This window comes from Cydia amplana, chromosome 4 (assembly GCF_948474715.1).
Source record: "Cydia amplana chromosome 4, ilCydAmpl1.1, whole genome shotgun sequence".
Lineage (NCBI taxonomy): Eukaryota > Metazoa > Arthropoda > Insecta > Lepidoptera > Tortricidae > Cydia > Cydia amplana.
This window is the reverse complement of record NC_086072.1, coordinates 329,892-346,140: the sequence shown is the minus strand read 5'-3', so window position 1 is coordinate 346,140 and position 16,249 is coordinate 329,892. Positions and strand designations below refer to the sequence as shown.

Genomic DNA, 16,249 nt, shown 5'->3' with positions numbered 1-16,249 from the left:
TAGGGGTAAATGAGAAAATAAAAATAAAAGTTTTGCAAACTATCGTGTTATATATCAAATGAAAGGGCTCAGTGTGTTATTTAAGAACAAAGCCAATAAAATACAATTCCCCTATATAAAATTTTGAAATAAAATTCACTAAAAATTTAATTAAATTACAAAATCTTAACCTAAACTAGGAAAATATATTTTATTGTGTGATCTTACACAAAATAGTTATTTGCCTATAGATTACAGGAAACCCCATTAGAAGTCTGCATTCAAGCGTAAGTCGGATTTAATATGAAAAACTCTGTTAAACCCTGTTCGGAAAGTAGAAGAGTCGTGGAATTTATTGGGCCCCATACATTCCACGACTCTTTCCGCACAGACTCTATCTGAAATTTAAGATATCTTATTGATACGGTTTTAACACCACAGCACTGGATATGAAAAATTATTGTTAAAAAATGTGCGCAGTACGTAACCCAATGGAACGCGAGTCCGGCTCGCACTTAGCCGATTTTTGTGTTAAGGTTATCACGTATAATGTTACAAACCTAAATACGTTTGTATGGACAGCCGTTTTTAGTGCGGCAAGAAACCCCGAGATTTTCCCACTTAACCACGTCAAGCGAGGGACGTATCGATTCAGCCTACATTCACAAAACCTCCGACCGTCAGCTGGCTACTACAACCAAAAAGGGCCTAGCCAAGATGACAATGGATGATAGAAAACCAGTCAAAAGCGAATCGGACTCGCGTTCCAAGGGTTCCGTACAAGAAGCCCGACTCACGCTTGACTGCACATTTCTAATAGGTTTTCCTGACATCTATGCGTAAAGAACTATTTTGTGTAATTTTCTTTTTCAAAATTTTAGACCCAGGAGGGGGGAGGGGAGGAAATGGTCGGACAGACAGACAGACAGACAGACGCACGAGTGACGATAAGGGTTCCGTTTTTTCCTTCTTAGGTACGGAACGTTTCCTCTTCTTGCATAGAAACTATAGAGAGTATAAGTTCCGCACACGCTAGCGTATATGTCAGTGTCAAACTGATGGTAGTCGTACAGTACGGTTACCATCAGTTTGTCACTGACATAAACGCCGTCGACAACGTAATTTACTTTCTATACATCTCGCTCGCACTCGCATATTAGTGCAAACGGGATGTATAGAAAGTAAATTACGTTCTCGACGGCGTTTATGTCAGTGACAAACTGATGGTAACCGTACAAGGGACCCGTCCGTCACACGGCAGACCACGAGATATAAACAACAGGCAAGATGAATAGTTATGGGGCAGTAATGGAGCGATTAATGTGACCGATTGGGTAGGTTAGTGGCTGTAATGATGTTCGAGGTCGTGGAACGTGGTTTTATCTATGGGACAAATCCTTGCTTATTTTATCTTCGGTTATTGATATATTTTGTGCTGTTCTTTTTTTCTATGTAGGTATGTTGAGCAGTAAAGTAAATTGTTTATCAATCAAATACGCCTGCAAATGATACTTTTTTTTAATTAAGGAAATCTGGATAAATTCATCGCTTTGGGCAAGATTCGATCTTACGACTATTAAAATACTGGTCCAATCGCTGTTAATCAATCGAGCTGCCGAAGCTTACTAGAATCGAAATTTCATTGTCTGACTCTCTATCGCTAATGCATATTCGAGAGGCGGATAACAACATTTTCTTTTTTCGGTGTTCGTGTTAAGCCCGGCCGCCTCTACCTACTTCCTCAGCCTCTGAATCCAGTCACTTTCCAACTTGAAACCGTAACTAAAGTCATCACCAACCCCTAAAGTTGACATTACTTCAAGTAAACAGTATATTAAGTAAATGTAGTGTCATCCTCGCAAAGCCAGGTCTTCGGAGTCCCTTCGTAATTTACTGGCAATTCCCCAGGCCGGCGTATCGGTAGTTTTTATTATTTGCACCGTGCCGGCTGGCCGTGGCTGGCACGGCTCCCGCCGGGATCATATCTACGTCTGGCTTATTCATAAGAACGGTTTGACCACTTTATTTTTATACTGGTCGTAATTCGCAGTTTTTTGGACGCATCTTAGAGGGTTTATGGATAATGTTCTATCAGGAACAACCGTAATTTTTGTCTTTTTGTGTTGACCATATGACACACTTAGTTTAGTATGACCTGCATATTTACCTGGCTATGCACAGCTAAGGTTTAAAAAACTATGTCTGTTTTTCCGTTTCTTAATTAAAACTGACTCGTTATTAATTTTTTTTTTGTCCTCAGGTAAGAATGGAATGGATCAAACTGCTTCAGGATTTCTATCCTACGAGCGTTGCTTCTGGAACGAGTGCCTACGTTCATATTTGGACACAAAAGACCCTACGGCTTCCTATAAGGTAAGATCGTTCGAAGCTTTGAAAAGAGAAGCCGGTAATAAGAACGAATATATGTACAATAACACCACGGTATGTAGGGTTGCTATACGTCAGGATTTCCCCTGTCATTTTCCGTCTTTTGTCAGGGTTTTAGGGGGATTTCGCAATTGTCACGGTTTTTAGAACCCTCAACTAACTACTAGAAGCTACCTAAAAATTTGGAGTTGTAGGTAGGTACTCCATATGATGACTTTTAGCCACAGCAGACTTTATAAAACTTCGAGATACGGAGGCCTAATTAAAGACTGGTGGGGTTTGGAGAAATGACCTTCCGAGAAATATCAGGATTTTTTTAATGATCCGCACTTTTGTCAAGATATTCCAATTGTTCATATGGCAACCCTAACACATGCGACCCAGCGATGTTATACCCTGTCCAGAAGATATTTCTACGAGTTGACTTATTTTTCAATTGAATTATGTGGTGTCAATGATGAAGAATAAAATCCGCTGACCAATTGGATAGCTGAGACCACTAGATTGTGGTGTGGACGCAAAGAAGCCTATTTTGGAGTTATTTATCTGATTGTCTATGAATGAATGATTGTCAATGAATGAATGATTGTCAATGAATGAATGATTGTCAATGAATGAATGAATGTTGAATGTTGCTGTGGATGGAGTTATAACCAGATTGTGGATCCATCTAACCATTGATTCTTTGCACGTAAACTCTCGAAATGCTTCATCTGCCCATTATCCTAGGTATACATTAACGGCAGCCTGTTACATTACGAGTGCTGTTAAATTGATCATAAAAGCCGTCGGCGATGGCGTGTTCCAAGAATTCATTTTCATGTTTTATGGCTTTTACGATTTTATTACTATTCGATGAGAGAATAGCGAATCAGCCGTAATGTTTTGCTGAAAAGCGATATCGATTCCTTGAATACCTACACACACACACACACTACTATATAAATAATAAACTTAAGGTGAAGTGAGTTCAGAAAACGGAGTTTTAAAATATTCGTAGCGCTTTTTTGGATCACCGTACAGCTGCCATGAGTTGTATAAGCAATCTTGAGGCCTTTTTCTAGGGAACTCAACGATTCGAACCCTAAGTTTTTGACATTCGCTCGATAGAAAACAATCACGAACATAGGTCTAAAACGGACTTGAAATATTCGTAACAATTTTGGCACAAAAGATAAAGATATGAAATTTGCTTCTAATAACGCGCAATCTTATTCTTGATGGAACTCAGTGATTCCTTTTTTTTTTAAATGAACATTAAATAAATATATTCAAAGACATGATATCAGCGGTCCCGTGCACGCAACTTCTTTGATTCAGATGGCCGCTGGCCTCGGACGAAGGCGGACGCATCGCGCTTTGGAGCTCCATGACAGCTTACTCTTGACAAATAAATCATGTACGTATACGAAAAAGTATACCAGTAGACAGTTTGTATTAAAAGAAATAGGGTAAATAGCTAGAAATAGGGTGGAGCTCGAGTCTCATTTTAAATTTGATTTGCTGTTATTTACGGGGCATAATGGTTGAAAAACGCAGTAAACTATCTTAAAACAATACGATTACAATGTCATTTAAGTAATTTGCTCCTTGAAATCCCGCTTAAAATGAAAAAAGTTTGAAGACACATTTTTACTGATTGGAATTAATTTTCATTATGCTGGTATTAATATAGCGTCATTTTAAAAACGTTCCTACGTGACTTCTGTACGTCAATGAACTGTGATGACAGATGACAATTTTGTGATTTTGTATTTATGTTAGAGAACTTTTGTTCTTCAAATATTACCTATTAACATTCAGTGCCGATAACCCGACTATCGGGTATTTTATGATTTCGTTCCCAGGCCGGACGACCCGATAGTCGGGAACGTGGTACTACAGCTTTATATGACGACATTTTTACGGCCTATTTTGTTGCGGTTACATGCTGTTCTGCAAACCTTCATGAAATCAAGAAAAAATAAGCGGCTATGGTTTAGCCTCAGTCCTAGCGAGTTTTTGCGGCTTTTGAGACCGAGATATACTTACCTACGAGGCTTACAAGCCAAACCAGACCGCAGTGGTTTGTGTTTGTGGTTGTTTGGATACATATAAACAGTATTATACAAATTTACTAGGTACCAAATAAATGCATATACAATGTTTGCGTAATTTTATGATTTTTTTTCAGATTAGTTTACTTTTTACTTTAGTAATAAATACATACAAACATGAACGCTGAAAACAATACACTCTTTTTGTTTGGGCAGTCGTGTAAAAAGCGGTACCGTACTGCTTACACCGTAGCTAAATCAGTCCCCGCATAGTGCAACATTCTATGTATATCAAATTTATGTGCAATCCTAATATTTACAGTAAGTAAGTAGGTAGGTTACATTTCTACATGTATAAAATACAATTTACCTACATTAAAATTTTGATAATAGTACCTATTTTCCACCCACCAATTTCCACCCTGCCAGGACTTTATTTATTAATAAAGATAAAGAAATGTTTATTTGCAAAAATGTAGTGATGGATAGGTGGACAGTAATTCTGGATGCGTACAGTTCACTTGTAGAAGCATGCAATTTTTTCTTATTAGCTAGGTACAGTCACCTGGAATAGTATCGATACCTTTGGGTTCAGTTGGCGTAAAGGACAAAATTTTAGTTTTCATAAGACGCGAAAAACAGCGATTTTTTTTTAAATGTTTATATTTATATAATATTTTTGTTGTTTATGAAGCTACATTTTTGATGTGTATTAGAAAAGTACTCAAAATTTTAGTAACTTTACCCTGAATTAGCGGTCATTGTATGAATTAAATACGAAAGAAGTTACTCAATGTCCTTTACAATTGGTCAAAAACACTATGAATGTCTTTTACACCCATAAATTTTTTGGTAATTTAGTGTATCTTGTTTAGTAGGGGGTCGTAAGTGACATTCTCAGACTATTTTATTCCAAATTCGGGGTGTATTAGTTACTAGTCACGGTAGTCATGTTAATGAAGACGGTAAACTAAATATCCCAGTGCTTAATGCTAGCCGCCTTATACAGGCTGGATTTTCTTTTTAGGTCAGTGAGGGCAGCTACCAGATCCCGTGCTGCTACGAGGAAACGGTCTTAGAAGACCTTTCTTCGATTTCAAATTAATGAAGATTGGCTTTTACAGATTTTGGAAAAAACATACAGGGTGCGAGAAAAAGGAAATTTCTGTCAAACCTTTTTTTGATGACAATCGATCCCATTCCTATTGAGAATCAAAAGCTTGTATGCAATCAGAGAAAAAATCCGGCTAGAAAAATTCCAAAAAGCGAGGAAAACTTTTCCCAGACAATTTGTATGACAATGAAAACTTTTATTTTTCACGTGCTATTTTTGGATGCCAATCGATTCCATTCCTATCCAGTATCAATAGTTTCCTAGGGGGTCAAGTTACGGTAATGTACTAAAAACTACTAAGCCACAAATTAACTGCAGCCTATGGATCAACTACACTAAACGGGCTCTCAGCGCCCTACGCATCCAATATATTAATAGCTTTAGGATGCTGTTGGGGCTGCCGCGCCATTGCAGTGCATCGGGGATGTTTTGCGAGAGACGTACGGATGGCTTCCATGCCATAATGCGCAAGCGCGTTGCGTCCTTGGTGAGGCGCCTGCGCGGCAGCCCGAATAGCCTCCTTCAGACGGTGGCAGAGCGCCTAGACGGCCCTTTCCAGCTACACTGGCATGAGCTGCACAGGGTGTCTAACTGACTGTTTTTATGTATTATTAGTTTTAATTTTTAATATTATATTTTTTACTTATTGTTATTGATTTTAATTTTAATATACGTACTTATATTGTTTTTATTATAATTTTGTTAATTAATTTGATTATTGTGTAATTAATAACCTTTACGATACTATCTTTGAACTTATAATTTATAACTAACTGGTCATTTACGCCCCTTGAGCTAAGCTGTTTTTGCAAGCTCATAGTGTAAAAATTGGGTCGTAAAAGCAACTTTTCTCGAGGTATCGAAATTTTAACTATGCAGAACGCTTAGAATTCTGAAAAAAAAACTGTATAACTCATTTTCGTCAAACTGTCCTTTACGCCAATTGAACCCAAAGGTGTAGATATCTATCTCTTTGAAGGCCGCAAGAATATGTGACACGCTCTTATGGCTCTACAAATAAGGTCGTGTCAGATATTATTGAGGTCTTTCGTTGTGTAACATATTATTGCAGGTGACTGTATTAATAACTAAATAATAGTGTATACAATTTGAAGCTAAGGTAAGTTATATACTAATAACATCATCGGAATACACATAATTATGAGTTCATTGAAATTGTCATTGAATTGATTTTGCGCCTTATCGAAAGCCGGACAGAATACAGTTGGTACCTAAATAACGTATTACCTACACTACATCTGAAGACTTCCGTATTTATTCGGTTTATTTAGTATGCGCAATGCGCATCTCAACAACAATCAAATGAATTAGATTATTTACATTTAAGTACGTCACGTTTGACATTAACAGACAAGGAAAGCAAGATAAAATGTATTGTTTCTCTTTCTTCTTTCAATGGAACGCTTTTACAGTTCATGTTCCTCTAAAAAGGCCAAACTAAAGTCAAAATGCTCTCATCTGCATCTTAAAAAAAAAACAGCTTGGGTCACTGACCTGTCCCAGTAAAGTGAGGTAGTGTGCGTGAAGTGTGCTTGTGTGTGAAATGGGGTAATTTGACAGAATCTGAAAATTTTCCCCGGGCATACCTCGCCTTAAATAAATGTCATATACTAAGAAGAAGTGTAATATTTAAAACCTTCGCGTTTTGAACACATATTAACTCACATTTATAGACGGGTCTAACGCGAAATTTATTCAATTTCGCGTTAGACCCGTCTATAAATGTGAGTTAATAAGAAGAAGTCACCAAGGCCTCGAGTGCTTTTTCTTATCGTATATGACATTTATTAAAGTTTAAAATCATACCTACTGGAATTATTTGTTTGTTCTATTGTACCTATTTTACAAGCCCATATGCAAAAGTTTTTGGCTAGTCAATTTATTTTGGAAAATTATTCCATCATTTTTATTAACATAGTAGTAGTACTAAAATAGTATCATGTTGCACCAAAATATTCTACAATAATAATAATAATATAATAATAATATAGCCTCTTTATTCCTTAATAAACAAACATATCATTTCTTAATTAAATTAATATTTCATTTCATGCATTAGGTACTATACTTTACAATTACACATTATAATATTGCAAGTTTACAGTATAATTCTACAATAACAAGATTTAAATTATAGAAATGCCAATTATTCTACGACCATATAAGAAGAACCACTTTCTTTTACATACGCACTATATAACCTATTTCGGGTAGGATTCAATAGAATTAAGCCATTAGGTACTATGAATAGAACAAGGACCATAGGATTTGATACATTATAAAAATCCTTTTTATTTTAAATAAATTTCCATGCAATCTCTACAAATATTAGGTACAAACTCGGAGGCGAGATCAGTTCTTACAGGCCAATTCGAACGTAGTACACTTGTCATTTAGTGATCGTGCATTTGGCTCGTACTTGTCCGTACATGTATTGCTGCGGATGAGACGCACGATAGCTAAACATCATTCAGATATCATACTGATGTCAGTGTACATTCGAATTGCCTGTTAGACTTGACACATCTCAATAAATCCCTGCTGATATTCACCGATGCCTCACCCCGCGCCCCTCTGCAGCGACCGCAGCGAGCCAACTGGGTAGAATAGATAATAGATACTCATTACTTAAAGTTCTCGCTATCAATTATGAAATGAAATGAAATGAATTTATAGCAGCTTTTCTCTTTTTCTACGTAACGTACGTAATATAATGTATATTTATTAAAGTCCGGTCTCTCCTCCTGCCTCATAAATTTAACCCTGTTTCTAGTATTCCGTTTTCTGCTTAGGTCGCTGCTTTATATCAAAATACACCGTCGCCCTTGATTCGAGTTGACAAGGGCCAGCCAAGTTACCATCGCTTGTCAAATGCTAACAAACATTATACAACAAATCTAAACCTTCAAGAAAACAGCGTACTCCCAGCTTAAGGCCGGCAACGCACTTTTAACCCCTCTTGTGTTGCAGGATGGACACCAGCGGCGGTAGCACGGTCTCATTTTTATCGCCTGTCGTCATGCCTGTCACGTTCTAAGAAATATGTAAGTGCGAACATGACAAGCGATAAAAATGCAACCATGCTGCCACTGCTGAGCGACTATTGTTTACCATTAGGCGAATCGTCTGCCCGTTTGCCTCCTATATCATAAATAAGTTTTTTGCAAAAAAAAAAAACATTTTTGGTACATGCTTTAATCGCTGACTACTTTTCTTACCATAGGCAACTATAGGTATAGGTATCGTTTCATAGAGACAATTTTAACTACCCCAAACACAATTAGTTTGCGTTGTTTTATCACAGCCTTCCCATGGCCACCTACTGTCTCCATCATCTGATCAGCTATACGTCATTATAATATTGCATTGTCATTCGATTACCATATATATGCAAAATTTCTGCTCATTCGGAAATCGGGAAGTGGGTTAAATTTAGCTTTCAAGAGTCTATAATTAAGTACTTATAAAAACGTGAATGGCCAGCTAAAACCAAGCTCATGACGACGCCATAATTTCAATGCAGTAACTAAACCTGGACCGATATATTCCCAAATACCATAGTTACCCTTTAGGTCCAATCTAACTCGACTTTACACAAACAGTGATATTTAAAGCAATAAATTGCCAACATTTTCAGTTGTAAAATCACTTATCGTAAGTTATAGCAAAATTTGTGTCGAATAAAAGAAATATTGAGGATTAAATTTGCATAGCTAACCGAATAAATATAGTATGGAACAGCTGATTACTTATATCGCCAATTTCATATATAAGTAATAGCCCCATAGTAAATATATTTTCAAGACCATTAAGTTACCCTTTGAGTATCCGTTCCCGTAACGGAAACCTATATTTATAAGTTAAAATTAGCGCGTATGCCATTCCAGGCTCCGAGAAAACGAAATTGAGATAGTGATGTGCGGGATTGAAATGTCTCGCGCGCGGCGGCGCGGCGACACATTCACCAAACATTTGCTACTGTACAACTGGTGTATCTTGGTCTTGAAGCTGGTTACAATTGTGAGTAGCTCAGTTATGGTTAGACTGGTGGTCGGGAGGTTTGAGTTGGCGCATGCGTGGCGTGCGGGGGCCGGGGAGGCTGTGCGGGGCGCAGCCTCCGGGCTCGGAGCTGCACTCCCGTGCCGCGAGCCGCCCGAATCGATCCCGGGCAGCGCGCCCTGGCGAACTCGCGCCGCCCTCGCAGCCCGGCAGCCTCGTGCTTACATAACGTGTGTTACTGGTCAGTGTTGTGTACAACTGTGCCGGTATGATCTCCGCAGTTGACGGATCACGTGAGACCGTGCTCATCAGCCATTCACATTCATTGTAGTCAACCTTGTAGCTTCATCTTATAGTAGTTCCATATGACAGAAGACACTTTACACGTTACATATACCTGTAGTTAAGTTTAGTACGTCTCTTTCATTCAGATATAAACAAGTGTAGCGCCAGTAATACTGGTTAATTGACAGTAATTCTGAATGAGCCAATGTTTTGAACCAAATCGTTGTATTTGAAACCCTTATTACTATGATAAAAGCCTTAATTCGTAGAATAATAGTTGTACTACAAATATGAAAGTTATTTATTCAATATATAGCGTGCTTTTGGCGCGAACATTTGAAGATACTGAGTAAAAAACCTATCAAAACAATACATGACATTGAGATACATGTTTTGACTAAATTAGCGTTTATAAACTGTTAAACTCAAACCTACGGCACACCACAGGACTTCAGTAGTGCTTAGAGAAAAGATATAAGAAATATAATACAGAGTGATATATGATATGATACTTATAATTGTATACACATACAATACAGACGTGTACGTCTAAATAACGTACGTACGTACGTACGTAACGTAAATTAGTACGTATAAGATTATAAGATGTGGAATATGTCAGTACCACGAGTTTTTCACTAACATATTCCACACATTCAATAAAATCTCACAACAATAACATCTACTTATAGCTAGAGCGGTCACAGTATGTAGGTACAATCACATTTATATACTTTAAATCAAAAACCTTGCAAAGGTTAATATGTAGTTAGGTTCTATTGCCACTAAAAAGTAAACTCTCAGATTACCCCCAAAACCGGGGGAAAATTTTCATATATGGGTTAGTATTGTGGGATATCCATTATTTTATGTCAAGCTGTCAGTGTAAGCTTGTTTTATCCGGACACGACATAATCGACGTAAGCCTGTCAGTTACCATTTCAATAGATATGCGCCCCGGTTCGGTCCAAGTGGCAGAGACAAAAGCCTGCCGTGCCGGCGCGACACCGGGCGTATTCACCCGCCGTCGCTTGCTCGCCAACCGGGCCGTTAGGGTATGGTATCAGTGGCGAGCGTCGAGCGGAGCGTTCGGCTGGGCGTGCAGCTTGTCAAGCTGTGTCTTGTATAGCGTGCTCTGAGGCCATTTGCATTTGATTAACATATAGACGCCCCGCTGCACGCCACGCTCGAGCGTTCATTCAGTTTGTAGATCATTGTATTTGAGAGCCTGTACTACAAATATCAAAGTTATTTACTCAAAATCCCATACAAAATGAGTCAAATGATTACATAACCTAAACGCGTACGTCACATCACGCTATCGAATGAAATTTACACTAGAGGTACCTACTGTTTTTTGAAGGCATAATTTTACCTGCACGATTAATTAATTTTTTGTACTAACCGCTTCTCCCTAACCTACAAAACTTATACTGATGCTTTATTACCAATATAATATACGGCATGTAACTGTGACTTTTAGTATCCATCAGCATATTTGTCATTTCATCTCGGACACAGACGAAACGCAAGCCAAACCGCCCGTAATCAAATCACACACATTACATACAATCACACACATTACATACAATCTTCATACATTCAAGCGTAACCTTGATATGCCATGACTCTTCAGGAATACTCGAGTAAGGACTGATAAAGGAGAGATAACAAGACACGAAAGAATATGGTATAGGTATAACTTGCTTAAGGCGGGTGTCTTTTACATATATTGTATATCCTCCAGAGCGACGCGGCGAAATCGAAGCCGAAGTAAAACTGAGTTGATTTTGAGTAAAAAATACAGGTCTTACTTTAAGGTACCGTAGGTTCCTAATCTTATCTCACTCTGACTGAGCGTAAGCGTGAGCGAAAAGGATGTGCGTGCGTGCTCGTGACCGCTGATATAGATTATACATATATTAAAGATATTAATTTGATGTAATAAGTTTTACAAAAAAAAAGTTACTGATGAGTTCCCTCAAAATAAAATTGCGCGTTTTTTTAAGCAGTTTTCATATTGTTATCTTTTGTGCATAAATTGTTACAAACTGACATATTTGTCATACACTAAGTGACGGATAAATAAATACATTAAATACTACATACCAACTGCCGTATTCGAACTTCAAGATATTCATAAGAGACGACACGTACTAGATCCATTCTAGATACGTTATAGTTTAGATTTCAACTAGTTCTCTTTTGCAGCCCAATTCGGGCAACCAATGTCACTTTTACGATAGATCGTGTTAGATATATATTAGATGTGAATTAGATCTCTAAGTAATATTGGAAATCATTCAAGAGTATCTCCAGAATCGCGGTTATGTCAAATTTAACAGGTTAGATCTTAAACACATCGTTATCGTATCTTGGCGATGTCTAAAAGATATCTAATAGATGTCTATTACAAAATCCGAATCGGGCCTCAAGTTCTGCGTCAAGCACGGCGCTCCTGTAGGCCTGGCACATGACTGGCGCCACAGTATCTCGCGGCAAGTTAGACTTCCCGTCTTTTTCTAACTACGTTAATCAAAGAGGGACGTGTAGTCTATCTCGTTGCGAGATACTATTCTAGACAACACCCGCCTTAATTCATTTTGCTCGCGGCCCAAGTATTCAGAATGTTGCCAAATGCCAAGTCATGATCAAATTAAAGTTGTGATTGATAAGCCGGTAACGCGATAGAGAAAGTTGTGCTTTCGGTAACCGAGGGAAGTTGTGACATGTGTCACGGCGTCGTCGCGACCGGGTCGTGACAATGGAAACTTAGCGTGACTTGTACTGAACTTTTTGGAGTTAAGACTTGAGTATTCAAGAATTCCATGTACTTGGTTTTTTGGAGGGTCTTTGAAATAATACGTATTAAGCGTGAAGCGGTATAACAGACAAAGTTACTTTCACATTTACAATACGAGTATTAACAATACATATTTATAAGTTGGCAATTTTTTTTTTTCTGTATTGCCATGTTATTTGTCTATGCTCGGAACATAGTTTAAACCGCTTCCAAGCCGCCAGTTACAGATAAAAAATCAAAAATCGTACAATGGTCGTCTGGTAGCTCTGGCTACCAGAAGCAATTTCTAGGTGTTCAAAGTTGGTAGCTCTAGTTACCAGAAGCAACTGAGTGGATAAGAGAATTTTGATAGCCCTCCATAACATAAAGTCCACGATTGGATCTAGTTTTGTCAACAACATTTATCAGAGATATTGGTCGCATTCGACCAAGAATTCCCACAGGCCCGGCATCTTGGCACGAGATGAATAACACTCGAATAGGGTCACGGAGGATAAATGGTATAACGAGCATTGCAATAAAGTGGAAACTTTTTCAATTCACGTTCTGGCAACGATCTGATATAGGTACCGTCGGCATAATAGAACGCTGGGCCACCATGGAACTATGACAAAATGAAAATAAAAGATTTTGAGTTTTCAAAACGTCCCGTTTGGCGCTCTGTTCAATATCCCATACAAAAATAGAGTAAATAGACATAACGCAAACGCGAACGCTCTTCCCGCTATCGAATGAAATGTATACTAGGGGTTTAGGAGAAAATACATCCCTCGATACATTTTGGTCACAGAATAAGTAATGCTTACTTACTTACTGCTGTGGCGCAACGACACGAAGTGCATCTTGGCCTCCGACACCAAAGACCGCCATGCTACTTTGTCCAAAGCTGTTTCTGTTCAGTCGGCGGCGCCAAAAGCAGAATAAGTAATATATAGTATTATCATTTTGTTGGTGCTGTGAACTATTGTGTCGATGAGAATGAATCCGTATTTTAATGTCGTTGATGCTATTGTTGCTACAATTTTAACGGATAGCATTGTTCTGTTATTATTTTCTTGCTAGAATTTTAAAAGCTCCAATACCTGCCGACTGTTAATATTAAACAGTGCCTGAACTCAGAATCAAAATTTACATAGTGCAGTCTTGAAAATTTCTCTCAATTGGACACGGAAGGTAGTCTAACTAGCTTTTTCTTATAAAAGAGTTTCACGCTATTTTTCTAATACCTCTGAAGCCTGGTTATTTGTAGGCTCATAACTGTTAACTTAACATTTAACACTAATTAGTTGTGGCCTGTTAGACGACGTATTTATTTGTTCATAGTTAGGAGTTCAAGTCACGTTGCAAAATTATTAGTAGCCTGGTAGAAAACAAGCCAAGATGGTTTTATTACTTAATTACCTTCAGCTTGTATGTGCGAGATTGATAATTAAGCTAACTAGTAATTTTATACGTTATATACTTAATATTTTAAAATAAATTTCATACGTATAAATTAAGAAAGAAAACTTAAGATAAGCGATGTTTTTTCATCACCATCATCATCATAAAAGCAATAGAAATTTCAAACACAATAATTTTAACTGAACACGGGAAGTACGGACATAAGGCTATAATATAATAACCGCTCAAATATCGAAACCTTGGCCGTTTATTTTACTGTTTGATAAGCAATACGTTTAATTAATATTCCACGCTCCACAAACACTTAAAACCTCAAACATTCTCAGAACTTATGTCGGAATCATAATCACTATCACAAAGACACCTTGTGACAATAAAAACAAGACACGGAAGCTGATTCTCATTTAACTTTATTTTACGGTTTTGATCTTCTTTCGTTACGACCTTCACGAAGTCGTGTCATTATACTATACACCCAATAACACACACATACACAAGAACAAATACTAATTGCATAAAAATAATTAAACAAAAATCAACTTTGTTTTGTTACTAGTACGGTTAACTATGGCTCTAAATTATGATAGTAATTACTGACAATGAGTTTTGGTTGTCATCTGACGAAATAAAAAAAAATTAGATCAGAATTGGCCTCACGATAACATATCCGCGTGTATTTAGGTGACTTTTAGCACACATTGGCTATTTGCCAATATAATAATTAGTCAGTCACTCATCGTTCATTATCGATTCAGTTTTCGCGGGCCCTCGGTTCGGTCGTGTCGGGCCGTGATGGCCGAGCGCGCGTAGTTCGGGAGGCTTCGGGCAGCTTCGGGCGAGTTCGGTTCGTGCCGCAACATGGCGTCGGAGAAGGAGAAGATGGCGGCCGCGGAGACCAAGTCGCCGTCCAATAGGAGCAACTGTTCGCCGGGAAAGAAAGGTAAAATAATCAGTATACATTCTGTTTTATGAGCTGTTTTCAGCAAAGCTGGCTTAACTTGATGTATGTGTGTTTATGTTTGCCCAAGAAATGCACTGTAAACAAGCCGTCCCAATGAAAATAAGCTCGTAATCAGTTGACGAATAAAGTATAATGTAGATTTCTTCAAGTACCTGCTACCATTTATCGCATACTTTTCTTCGTGGAATTCCCAAGTCACCGCACAAGACAAAACAAAACAATAGAACAAAAGGCAACAACGAGCCTTTGGCCAGACAGGCCCATGGGCGTAGGCAGGTACAGGTAGGGGGGGCAGCTGCCCTCCCCTGGAGCTCAAATTCCCCCCCAGGCCTATCAACTCGCCACCCCCTAGTTCACTGGCTGGCTACGCGCTTGGACAGGCCTGCATTTTTGACGGGACTGTGATTTTAATACTTTTCGCAGTTACCCTTGTTGCATATTTCTGCTTTTAAATATTCCCAATTTGTTTCACCCACAACAAAGAACTGTTCGAATCGGACCCTTTCTCCTTAGCCTGTCTCAATATGTCAGGTTCCGGACATCGAGGTTAACACGGGTATACCAATGCTTGAACATTTTCGTTTATCTTTTCATTCATTTAAAACTCCCTAATTGGCCTTTTGGGATATCGGAACTTTTCTTAATAGTCTCGGAAAGGTTTAAACTTACTGAAGTTAATAATTGTAGGTGTCGTTAACAAAGTTAATCTCTTTTTATTGGACACCATCTTGAAATTGAAAGGAGAGATAATTACTGAAGGCATTAAAGTAATTAATTATTTATTCAGGACATCGACCAGCCGTTTACTTGAAGATGTCGGTTCTTGGTTTTAATTAAACTTGTATTAAGGTAAGTAGGTACTTCAAATAATAAGGTTATATTATTTCTTTTAAACCCGCGTACAAAATAATAATATCGAGATTTTCACTTTCATGACTCATAAGTATACATACCTACTTATGTAAATATGTTAATCGTATCTAGAAATAAAAATGTACTTAACACAGAAGATCGGACCACGCTATGATTTCATGCCAAGAGCTGTCAAGAGTCAAGTACGTCAAGTATGGAGCGTATAGGGATTTATAAGCATTCTTACTGCCAAGTTTGTGCAAAGTTAGCTTGGTCTGAATCTACATATCTTTTTCCATAGATTTACACTTTCCGAAAATATTTCCTATATAAATAAGTAAATTTACCTTACCATTTTCCCAGTACCTACCTAATTAATGTGCCTCAAGCAAGGGAACTTAATTATT

The 16,249-nt window shown here is 37.9% G+C and overlaps 1 protein-coding gene across 6 annotated transcripts in view; it reads left to right on the top strand.

Moving 5' to 3' along the window:
* Positions 1 to 16,249, top strand: part of LOC134663056 (solute carrier family 12 member 6) — a 443,704-nt gene that overhangs the window by 348,140 nt on the left and 79,315 nt on the right. Inside the window, exons 1-2 of one of the 6 annotated variants that reach the window (XM_063519353.1) lie at positions 9,584 to 9,778; positions 14,785 to 14,969. The exons of the other annotated variants lie outside the window; for them this stretch is intronic. Coding sequence (XP_063375423.1) covers positions 14,888 to 14,969 — 82 coding nt within the window. The 5' untranslated portion in view covers positions 9,584 to 9,778; positions 14,785 to 14,887. Of the gene's footprint in view, positions 1 to 9,583; positions 9,779 to 14,784; positions 14,970 to 16,249 lie in introns of those variants that run through there. 6 annotated transcript variants of the gene reach the window in all.